General features: G+C 50.5%; 1 protein-coding gene across 1 annotated transcript in view; it reads left to right on the forward strand.

Moving 5' to 3' along the window:
* The window catches only part of LOC119099874 (uncharacterized), an 8,811-nt gene extending 4,027 nt beyond the window's left edge, over nucleotides 1–4,784 (forward strand). Inside the window, exon 6 of the mRNA XM_037222969.1 lies at nucleotides 4,681–4,784. Within this exon, the coding sequence (XP_037078864.1) occupies nucleotides 4,681–4,784 (104 nt within the window). The remainder of the gene's footprint in view (nucleotides 1–4,680) is intronic.
* The last annotated feature ends 6,517 nt before the right edge of the window (nucleotides 4,785–11,301 follow it).

The raw sequence follows: 11,301 nt of genomic DNA on the forward strand, positions 1-11,301 counted from the left end.
GCTGCCCTGGCTGCTGTTTCCGTGTAGCAGTGGCAGGCACGGGTGTCGATTTGTATCCTTTTGGGTGGGCCACTACCCTCCTCCTCCCCCCCAATGGCTTGCTTGGCCCCCCGGCGGTGAGTTTACTCCCCCCCCCCCCCAACCTTGTGGGGATTTAGTGCAAGCAGAACATTCGAAAAAAGCCCAAAATTATACAAGCATTAGAGAAAGTTTGTAAGAGATGCTTCAAAGGCCAAAGGAACCAAGAAAAAGACAACTGCAATGTTCTCTACAATTAAGCACAGCTGACAGCTAGTTACAGTTTTTAATCTCCGGTTCTACCTTATCCACTCGGTACTTTCAGGTTTTGATGCACGCTGTATGTCTTTTATTGCAAGATTCATGTATTGTTGATTCTTATCTAGTTTTGTGGCATGACATCATTCAGCGAGGCTCCAACTTCTATAGGCTGCAATAATTTGCACTAATCTGCCTGGATGACTTATACAAGGCTGAGTAAACAAACAAGGCTAGGTCTTACCAGTGAATCATCGGTGAATGAAAACAGACCAGTCGCATATTAGCTCACCAAAGCGTGACGGATCTAATTTCGGAAGCACCCTTGAAATTTTCAGACCTACACTTCGACGTAAAGTTTCAGCGAAACAGTTTCGAAAGCAAGCCGTGTCAAACATACTCGACTTGAACGCTGCTCTCCACCCTGCAGCCCGCCCTGCGATCGGGGCCTTCCGTGGCAGCCCCGAGCGGTGGAGCACATCAACTTACACTCTGTTTTAGCGAAGCTGTACGCGCGAAACAACATCTAAAGCAGCATAGCGTCGGCCCTACGTCAAAAGCCGAAACCTGGCTTCGACCATCAAAGCCGAACAAGATTATACTTATGCCCGACGACATCTTCCGTCGGGACAAAACGGGAAAGCGTGGCCGAGCAGTGGTGTGGTTTTTTATTCAGTTGCTTCCTTTTCATCTGTTTCTTATCCAGTCCAGCTCCCACCTCCACAACAAACTTGAGAGGGTAGTGAGTCAAATCCAGGGGGGAGACCCGTTTTTAGGGGTCGTTTGGGGGGGGGGGTCAAGTTTAGCTATTCCCTCAACTCATGTTCATTGTGCAACTGCACTGCTGTGTTGGAGACTTAATGATCCCACCACGCGTAGTTACCACCACTAGTTATCACCATAGATCCCACCACGCGCAGTTACCACCATATTACTTCAGTATCAAGCCCACAACACAGCTCCAAAGCGGGAAGTGTCTAGATCAAGAGACAGCGTGGTCAAAATCGTTTCAAGGAGATCGGCAGTGTAGACCAGCCACATGGCGGCGTCACGGTTTTTCACGATTTCACATCCACATTGAAGACGAAGTGCAAGCCGAAGCGTATTCTCGCACTGCACAGTGCATACAAATAAGGGTGCCCCATGAAAGAAAATGAGATCTACGAAAGTGCAATGTCGGATTCAGTTTGTGTTTGCTTCTAACACATAAATAAGAAACCTACATTTTTGGAAAAACAACCATATAGAATACACACACATACCGCGTCAAAATTGCAAACCACCTGAACAAATTTCGTAGAGGCAATAGCCACTCACACTAATGGCGAGTTTGAAGTGGATATCCTCATTCATTCTAACCTCAGGCTAGCGCGTGTTATCGTGGCGAGGTGTCCTTCTCCCAGACGATGGCAGTAACTGGAGAGTGACCGCTCTGTCCTGGGATAAACGCTGCACCAACCAGCGCCGGCGGCGGTGGAGTCGCGTGGACGACCTACTAGATCCTACGGCCTGGTTACCCACCCCGAGGACACGACTCCGCTCCGGGTCGTATGGGCAATCGTCTAACCTCCAGGCGCCAGCCATCGGTAAATGTCTCTGTATGTCTGCGTGCCACGGCAGGCATCCTAACAGCAAACGCGTGCGGTCAAGGCCGTCCCACCAGGGTGCCAAGAATGAGACCTCTGCTCTGTATAGTGTAGGGTGTATACAGTCGGCGCCGATCGTAGTTCGCTTCACCTGCAACTTGCTGCACGAGGACAAGCCAGGTACGAAACGCAACGATTTCGTCGGGTGTTTGCCATTTTCCGCTCACCTAGACTCTGTCCGCACCCGCATTCCACTTAATTGACGTATATGAGTCGTTCTGGTTATCGTATACATATGTAGACTGCATACATGGTAAACCGACGCGATGTTTTTTGGGCAGTTGTTTAGTGCTTGCACATCCCTTGTACGGCATCGTCGTAACGACAACTCCCTTGTACGCGTTTTGCTTGTAGGACGCCGCTTGAGCTGTTGGACGATGCGTTTACGGTGCATGACGCGGACTCCTAGGTGATTTTTTATGCCAGTGCTCACTGGAATCCATGTATATTAATGTGTCACATTTGCTTGTATTTTCATGAAATAAAGAAGCAGGAATCTAACTGGATAGTCGCAGCTATCTGTACCAGCCAAATAAGGCAATGTGCAATATAACATGTAATGCTATGTGCCACCTTTTATCTTATTACTTTTTATCCAGCCGTCATCGTGAAATATCGGGCATCGCTTCTCCTGGTCCTCATATCTGCTCACTCATGCATATATTTGCAGCTTTCGCCGGCCGTTAGCCCTCATCCGATTAGATTGCCGCTGAAGCGAACGGCCTCAGAATCAAATTGATGGCGACTGACGTCATAGTTTTGTTCCGGTGACGTCAGAGTGGCGAATGCCTCGTGTTGTCTCTGGCGCGTGCTGTGGTGCCAGCGTAGCTGCTGTCGTCGGGAGTCCAGGGCCCCTTTGCCTTGGCGGTGACCCCAGCAAGGCTATATCAGCTGCGTAGCCACACCATCACACTTTTGAACTTCACTATCAGCTGGAGAGCTGCTCCAAGCCCCCCCCCCCCCTCTCCAACAAACATACGTCGCTCTTGTCATGACCTGGACACCGCGTTCGGAGTGGGGGACGCACGTGGAACTCTTGGCCTCCGAGCTGGGCTGAGCTGGTGGGGGGTTGAGCTCGGAGTGGGCATAACATACCATGGCACCCTGCGCCGAGGACACGTCAGTGTTCTCTGGCCGTAATGACCATGGCTGGCGGGCAGCATCAGGTCGACTTCAACACTCCTTGCAACACCTCCTTGGTCCAGCTTGGTCCTGTTTTCCAGCGTCAGGGGCATGGCCTACGACACCCTTCCGACCGTCCCTACGCTGGTGAGCAACCCCAAAGTGAGCTTTCAACGGGCTTCGTTGCGATCAAGGGAACGCTGGGGAGGACGCTGGCGCTGATGGCAGGCTTCCTGGCACGGTGCTCATTATGTTGCTGGCCAGTTATGACGGAACTCCGCCTGCACTGACCGAACCAAGCGGCCGTAAACGGAGTGCTGCGCCACGCCTTGTTACGTACTTTGCTTGCGCACATCACCAGTGTATTAGTCAAGCCGTAGGCTGTGGATCGACCGAACGGATCAGGCCTCTCCCACGGGTAACCCACGCGACACAATGCCCTGGCGATGTTGTCCTGAAAGCATCCGGGAACAGATCGCTCCATCCGCCGACGGCCATGTCGGTACAGTTGTGAAGAAAGCCATGCTGCAGGGATCGGCTGAAATGGCAGGAAAGCGCTGCCGGGTTTGCGTTCGCCCCGGGCCGCTGCGATATCGGCCGATCGGCGATACCGATACGCCGTGGGGGGAGGGGGATCAGTGGCTGGGGGGGGGGGGGGGGGGGGGGAAGAAGGGAATGGTCTGCGACCTCATCCGAGGAGATCTGATTTCTTCGAGAGAAATCGCACGCATGCGTTACGGCTTAACACAAGCAGTTTTTTCAGTACGTCAGGCTCGCCGTTGTGTTCGACGCCCAACTACACGTAAGCTTAACATAAGGAAAACTTTAGAGCCGACCACATCGTGTCATCGTGTCAGACAGAAAAGTGCTTTTAATTGTTGATAACTGAGATGACTGCCAGACAATGGTCATCGTGCTGAACATGCAGCAAGTCTAATATAGTTCATATTTTCGCTGGAATCGGTAAGTGGGCAACAGGCCGTGAAGGATGGCTTTATTTTCCCCCGGCATATATTGCTTTCCATGTTTTGAACTTTGCAACGATGCACCACGTGTCCTGATTTGCACGTTTTGAACCGTCCGCTTGCGTGTACTTACCACTGGCTGACCGTGGATGCTGTCATAGACTTAACTGTTGCTAGTTCCTCCGTTTGTTTTGCTTTGTCTTAAGATGCCTTTGCTTTTTCGCAACTGTTACCCGTTTCGCACTTTTTAGTTATGCTGTCACCCCGGTTGTCTAGTGATCGGCTAGTGACATCGTTTGGGTTATCACGGGTCACCCAATGACTGATGAACCGTCCGGAGCCTTTTGGCCGTGGTGTGTTTGGTCACGGACAAGTTACGATGGAAGATAAGCCGTGGGGAGGTGTGCGTGTCTGCCCATAAGTCGGAACCAGAGACGCGAGCTAGAGACTCCCGGCCGGGGGAGATGGCCGTGGGCGCGCTGCCTTTCATGTTCAGCCACCCCGCTGCCATATGCCATGACCTTTTGCTTCCTGTCTGAAGGAGGAAGAGCGTTCGGGCACGTCGGCGGGCCTCCCACACCCTCCGACCGTAGGGAGGTTCACTGGTGTGTCCTCCCACTACCTGAACAGCCTTGTCACCACCGTCCATTGACCGGCCGCGTGACCTTCAGCGGTGTGCGACGACGGCACGTGGCAGCCGGATGAGGGCAAATGGCACCCTCTCCATCCGCCGATGGTGAGGATGCCACTCTGGGTGTTCGCGCTTGGCAGCTGATGAGGACGGCCCCGTGCCGCGGCCCGGTGTCGCCTCTACCAGTGCTGCCGGCGTCCTGCGGAGCCGGCATGCTGGCCCGGTGGCGGCTGCCGCACTGGGAGTACTCCTCATGCTCTGTCCGACCCATGCTCCTGCTACACCTGCTGGAGGTAAGCGCTCGCCGTGGCAAGCTTAGCCGAAGAGCGCATACCGACGTGTTATGTTAGCCAGCATCATACTGCACAGCGGTAGTGTCACTTTGGTAAGGGTCATTAAAAGTGGGCTTACTTTAGCACTAGAAGCGCCATTTAGTCTTGCAGTATTTTCACCTAAACCGTTATGTATCCTTCTCTTGCCAGGGCTTTCTCGTTGCGCCGAATAATTCTACCAAACTGTGGCCTTAGAATGTTCTTGCGGAAGACGAGCAAGCGTTATGTGTACTTCCATCATAACCTGTGTTAGCCCATAGTGTGTGTGATGTGTGTGTGTGTGTGTGTGTGGTGTGTGTGTGTGTGTGTGTGTGTGTGTGCTGTGCGTGCGTGCGTGCGTGCGTGCGTGCGTGCGTGCGTGCGTGCGTGCGTGCGTGCGTGCGTGCGTGCGCGCGCGCGCGCGCGCGCGTGTGTGTGTGTGTGTGTGTGTGTGTGTGTGTGTGTGTGTGTGTGTGTGTGTGTGTGTGTGTGTGTGGTGGTGTGTGGAGACCAAGTAACTGTTTTGATCGGATTTTTCCACTCGTTCTATAGCAGCCAGGAAATAAGCAAACTTTCTGTTTAATCTGTTTCGCTGAGTGCTAAATCTTTTGCTGATGGGGTCAGCTAAAACGAACGTACCACCTCGATTTTGCCCTCACCGACTACGATGGAAACGCTGCAGGTAGTTTATGCAGCCACAGGCGAGAGTCACAAAACTTCCTTCCAACTTCAAGCCTGATCCACTGGGTACAAGGAAACTTGCTGCAGTCCATCGCTCTCCCTTAATCCAGTCAGCACTCTGGTAAACATAACCTCCCTCCCACCCCACCTTCTCCACGGCTTAGCACACTCCCGCATCGAGCGTCTTCAACCACCCCCCCCCCCCCCCTCCCCTCTTTCCCGCCCCTCCCCCAAAGCCGCCGGCCATGGGCGTGGAGACGCCCGTCCAGGGCTCGGCTATCGCCATGCTCCTGCTGAAGACATCGCTGCCCAATCGGTGGGGCGCTGTGGTGAGGTCGGCCAGACGCTGGTTCGGGTGACCCTGCCGTGGACGTCCGATGGCGCTCAGACCGACCGGTGAGGGCGCTGCGGTGGGGTCAGGCGGTCCGGGCGACCCTGCTGCGGCCGTCCGGTGGCGCTCAGACCGACCGGTGAGGGGGCTGCGTTGGGGTCGGCCAGACGCTAGTCCGGGTGACCCTGCCGTGGCCGTCCGATGGCGCTCAGACCAACTGGTGAGGGCGCTGCGGTGGGGTCAGGCGGTCCGGGCGACCCTGCTGCGGCCGTCCGGTTGCGCCCAGACCCGTCGGCTGCGCACGCCGGCGCTGCGGCGGGGATGGGGGGGGGGGGGGGGGGGGGGCAGCGAACAGGATTCAAAGCTGCCTGCCGAGACAGAGCGATGGAGGCAGAGATAAAGAGAGGGAGAGACGAAGAAACGGAGCGCGGGCGGGTGGTGGCAGTGGAACAAGTGCGGTCTGCGCGGAATGATTCGGACGAGAGTCCAGAGGAATCCAATACCCTAACTCCTGACCGAAGCTGAATTGCGCTCGGTGGCCTTGCAGGGCCAACAGGGGTAATGGAGACTCGGAAATGGAACCATCAGGGTGTGCACCAGACCTCGTTCTGATCCTGACTCAGATTTGGGTTATGACATTGTTCGATTGGAGTCGTCCAATGCTGTCGTTTTTGTTGCCCTTCTGTGCAAGATTATGGTTGTGCTCGTCGCATCTTTGCTCTTTCGACAGACAAGACAAGATGGGCGATGCCCAAACATTTACCAGCAGTGACACACGATCCCGTCTGCCTTGCGTCACGCTTGAGCTAGCGGCTCGTTCCAACGTCGCCTGGCATGGCCGGAGAGTTCGCCACCGGTCACGGATGGAGTGCAGATTTGCTAGACATTCTTGAAACGCAAATGCTTGAGGCCTATTCGTGACTGAACAAGTATAAGAAAATATTCAGCCTGACTCTGATCACCTCACGAATCGGTCTAATCCAAATTAGTGGTAACATTCGTTCCACAGTACAGCCCGCGGCCGATCACAGATCCCCTGGCGGCAAGCTACAGCGCCCCTGGCGGCCGTTGACAGCACCCCTTGCGGCCGACTATAGCACTACTGGTGGTGGACATGTGGACGTGAGACCCTGAAAGTTGGTGTCAGCCAGATTTGTGCATGATTCGGCTTCAGCAAAATTGATGGGGTTAATTCTGACACCGACTTATCACCCATAACGCTGAATCCAACATTGTCTTGCCACTCGTGGGGTGGATCCCGTCACTGACTCAGAGCAGCCCAGCGCAAGCAATGTCGAGGTGACAAAGATTCTGGAAGGCACATATGGCTTGCCCTGCAATGGCTTCTGATGTTGACTTCGGTGACAACGGTTTGAGGGTGTTAGTAGCCTGTTATATGGCTATCATGAATGCCTTGACGGCACACGATTTTGAAAGCAATCCAAAAGTTATGATTATTTTCCGTTTGGTGCACATTAACAATATCAAATGATGAAATACGCTCGGTTCCTTTACAGACGAACTTGATTGAGTCAATCCAAACTCAGACTCCCACGAAGTGCTTGAAATGAATTGATTTCATCCTGTCACAGCTAAAAACATACCCTTTTCGAAGTCAATTCTGACTCTACCCGACGTCAAGGACGAGTCTGGGGTCAGCAGAACTCCAAGAATGTCTCGTGCCCTCGTGCTTTGGTCATCAGACTTGCACTCGAGCCTTACTGGCGAACTTGAACTCTTCTCCGGAATTGACCTCGTTGCGGTCGTAGTCGGATTAGGATTTGGTCCACTTAATCCTCCAACCGAATGAGATGCGGAATTAATGCACATAGCTTGTGGCAGAATCGGAATGGATTCGACTCTGGAAAATTTGTACCTCGCTCACAAAATGATTCAACCTTTATTCCTGGAGCGCTGACGTTGGTTTGATTTACATTGCACGAGGTGTGCTACGTGGCTAGAATGGGATAAAATTTGGTCACGTCTCTAAAATCATGGAGACAAATCAGACTTTGTGTGATAATACTGGAATCTGAAGTTTTTATCATGGACGCAGCGCAGCGTCTTGAACAGCATCAGCACACTCTTGATTCAAGCGAGCGAGGTATGTATGTGCAGAAGGGGATGTTCTAGTGTTGATCGAATTAAGTATTCGAAATTGAAGGGTGGGTGTTTTTGTCTCCACCCCATTGTGTGGGAGACAGAGCGCAAAGGTTACTGAGATGACGTTGGACCATTATCCTAATCTGGTTAGCATATGTTCTAAATGTTACGTGGAAACCAAGAGGTAAACCGAGAAATATGTAGCACCTAAGTTCATCCATTGCTTCTCTGTTCATGGTAACTGGATATAGGAGCCGAGGTATCGGTAGATTATTCTTGTAAAAACTACGCTGATTGGTTTATCCACCAATATTTTCAAGCCTTATCTATCACACCATTCTGGAATGTTGTGGAGCGCCAACTGAACGACTTGAGCAGCTCTGTCTACAGACTGATGAAGACACTAAACCGCTATGTCATCGGCAAAAGTTGAATTGCATGTATACCAAAAAACGTGGTCCAGTTTTCAGCGATTTCGTGAATCATTACGAGGAAAAGCGTAGATGAAATCACGCTCACCTGTGCATACCGAATTTCGTGGTTGTGGGAGGAGAGAGCAAGTTTTGGAAGCGGACCTGAAATGCTCTAGGCTGTAAGTAGTTTCCAAAGAAAACCGACAGGTTTTCTCGATTCTTCTTTGTGTATGAGATATAAGAGAGTCGAAGTATAAGCTGTGTCAAATGCAGCTGTAAATCCAGGAACACTGAAACTGAGCATTGTTTTTTTCTTCACATCCTCTTTGAATAGTGCTTGTGGTCCTAATTAAATTGTCTCCAGAATTGCGTCCTTTTCGAACCCCCCCCCCCCCCTTGGAATGCGTCGAGTTTGGAGGAAAGCTCTAGAAAATAGCGAAGGCGTTAGCTTACAAGTCGTCTTAACAGTTTACATACACAGCTTGTGAGATCAATTGGACGACAGCTAACTAGATCCGTGCAAGATTTCCCTGCCTTAAAAAATAGGTATGATGATTGAATGAAACCCGTCTTTATGACAGGTACCGTTCCTCCATGCCTGGCTTATACATCTTACCAAAATTTCCAGCGATATGGGGAAAGGTTTCTGAAGAAATCATAGTGAATTCCGCCCTGTCCGACGAAAGAATTTCCTGACCGGGTGATAACTAGTGAGAGTTCTTGGAGCGTGAAGGCCATGTTATAATCTGTAGAAGCTAAGGAAAATGCTGTTCCACTGAGTAAATTAAATATGATGATGCACTGGCACAATATTTCGCGAACTAGAGAGCTACCTCACTTGAGCCTGCATATCTGTCGTTGCCTACTGGATGTGGAAAGGCAACAACAATCGGGTCTCGTTTACTAGTAAAAAATCTAATGATTCGCCAGATCCGTGATAGAGGTATGGAACGATTGAAGTATAAATAAAAAACCGCTAAGATGCTTTTTGGCGCGAGGAAGGACGGCCCTACAATGTCGACTAGGTATAGCATAGACAGAGCAAGTTTCAGATGATGTACATCTTTGCAATAGGTTTAAAGCTATTTTACATTTAGCTGCAGCATGGGAGCATTCCGGTTACCACCATGGTGTGCCTGGTCTTCGTCTTTGGGCACTTGTAATCGAAGCATTGTGCGCTGCCGCATTACAGGTCATAAAGAGAAGATACGATATGCCATCACTTTCCATTTCACCTGCTTCATTATCCACCGCCTCTCGAAGACTGTCCCACTCTGCCTTGTTCAGAGACCAACAGGCAACACGAGGAGGAGGAGGCAGAGGCCGAGGGAAAGTTAGGTAGAGAACAACTTGAAAGTAGTCGTTAAGACTAGGATCGTCGTCGACTGAAAACTGAAGCCAAGCGGCTAACTAGTGCGATGAAACAGCTAGATCAACTGCAGAGCGAGTCTCATAGGAAGATGAAAGAAAAGTACGAGTTCGATCATTTAAGAAAATTAAATCTAAATGAATCTAATATCTAATCTAATCTAATCTGATATAAACATGCTCCTCGATATGTCATTGCCTGATTACGTTTTCGTGACCTTGCACAACATTGATTGAGACCCAACTGATGGCCGTTGTCTGGAAGTGGTGCTCACGAGCGCCAGTTATAAACGACTCGACCATTATATTGTTCTTGGCCTTGATCGCCACACGACTTATGGAATGACAGGATTCGAATGACGTTATTATGACTTCACAAATGCCGAGGTGGCCTTGAAATACCCTCCCGAAAAGTATCCCCATGTTCGCGGACGTGTAACTCAGTAACTAAAGTAGTCAGGTCTTCAGAAGGGCAGGGCAGTGAGCCGCACCGAATGATCTTCAAGATCGCTATTTCGATTCAAAACCCCATAACAATGTGAAATAATACAACTCCCTTCCACAACTTCCTTCAAGACGCGCTCGGGTACGGGGTCAAATTGACCTCCTCGAAGGTTTTTCCAGAATGGTTTTCGAAAGGCGCGGCATAACCGCGCCAAAGTTTGCACAACTGTAGACAATTAAATAGCGGATCGTTTGGCATCAACAATTTATATATATCTTGTAAGGTCGCTGACCTATGGCAGGTCAAAGTCAGGCCATGGTTTCATCGAAGGCAATTTCTAGGGAATCCTTCAATCTGATCCAACAACGGAGTATTAGACGAAGTCATACATCTCTGAGATGCTTTCTTAAGCAACACAACAGTTGAATGAGCAAATTACATTGACCTTAGGTCAGGTGTGAAGATCACACCAAAGTCAAAACCAGCCTGTTTTGTTACTCTAGGGCTTGCTGTATAGGATAGCTTCTGGTTTTTATTTCGAATTTATTGATAGCAGGAACCGCATTATACATCTTCCATGAACTTCTTAAGGTCAGAATAGGTCATTGACCTAAAATGACCCACGCCAACATTTTGTTGCTGTTGGAACATACAGCCTAGCGTAATCTTTTTCGCTTAGTCAAATGTAAAACTCAAAACAATCTTGTATGATTTTGGTCACCTTGACCTTCAAGAGGTCAAATAAGGTTACTGAACTTGAATGAACATGTGACCTATTGCTTAAAAACGGTTATCTAGGTTCTGGGGGCCGTTTGGAGACCAACCTGGAGCTTGACCTTGTTTGACCTTTTTTGACCCAAAGGTCATAACCTAGGAACCTGAAACTTAAACTTAAGCGAGTTCACGTACAGATCAACACACCCTGTAAATCTGGTGTCTCTAGCTTTCTTAGTTTCAGAGATCTCAGGGGGAGGTCAAATTGACCCCCCCCCCCCCCACCCGAGCGAAG

The sequence above is a fragment of the Pollicipes pollicipes genome, unplaced genomic scaffold, assembly GCF_011947565.3.
Source record: "Pollicipes pollicipes isolate AB1234 unplaced genomic scaffold, Ppol_2.1 Scaffold_2555;HRSCAF=2994_pilon_pilon_pilon, whole genome shotgun sequence".
NCBI classification, from domain to species: domain Eukaryota; kingdom Metazoa; phylum Arthropoda; class Thecostraca; order Pollicipedomorpha; family Pollicipedidae; genus Pollicipes; species Pollicipes pollicipes.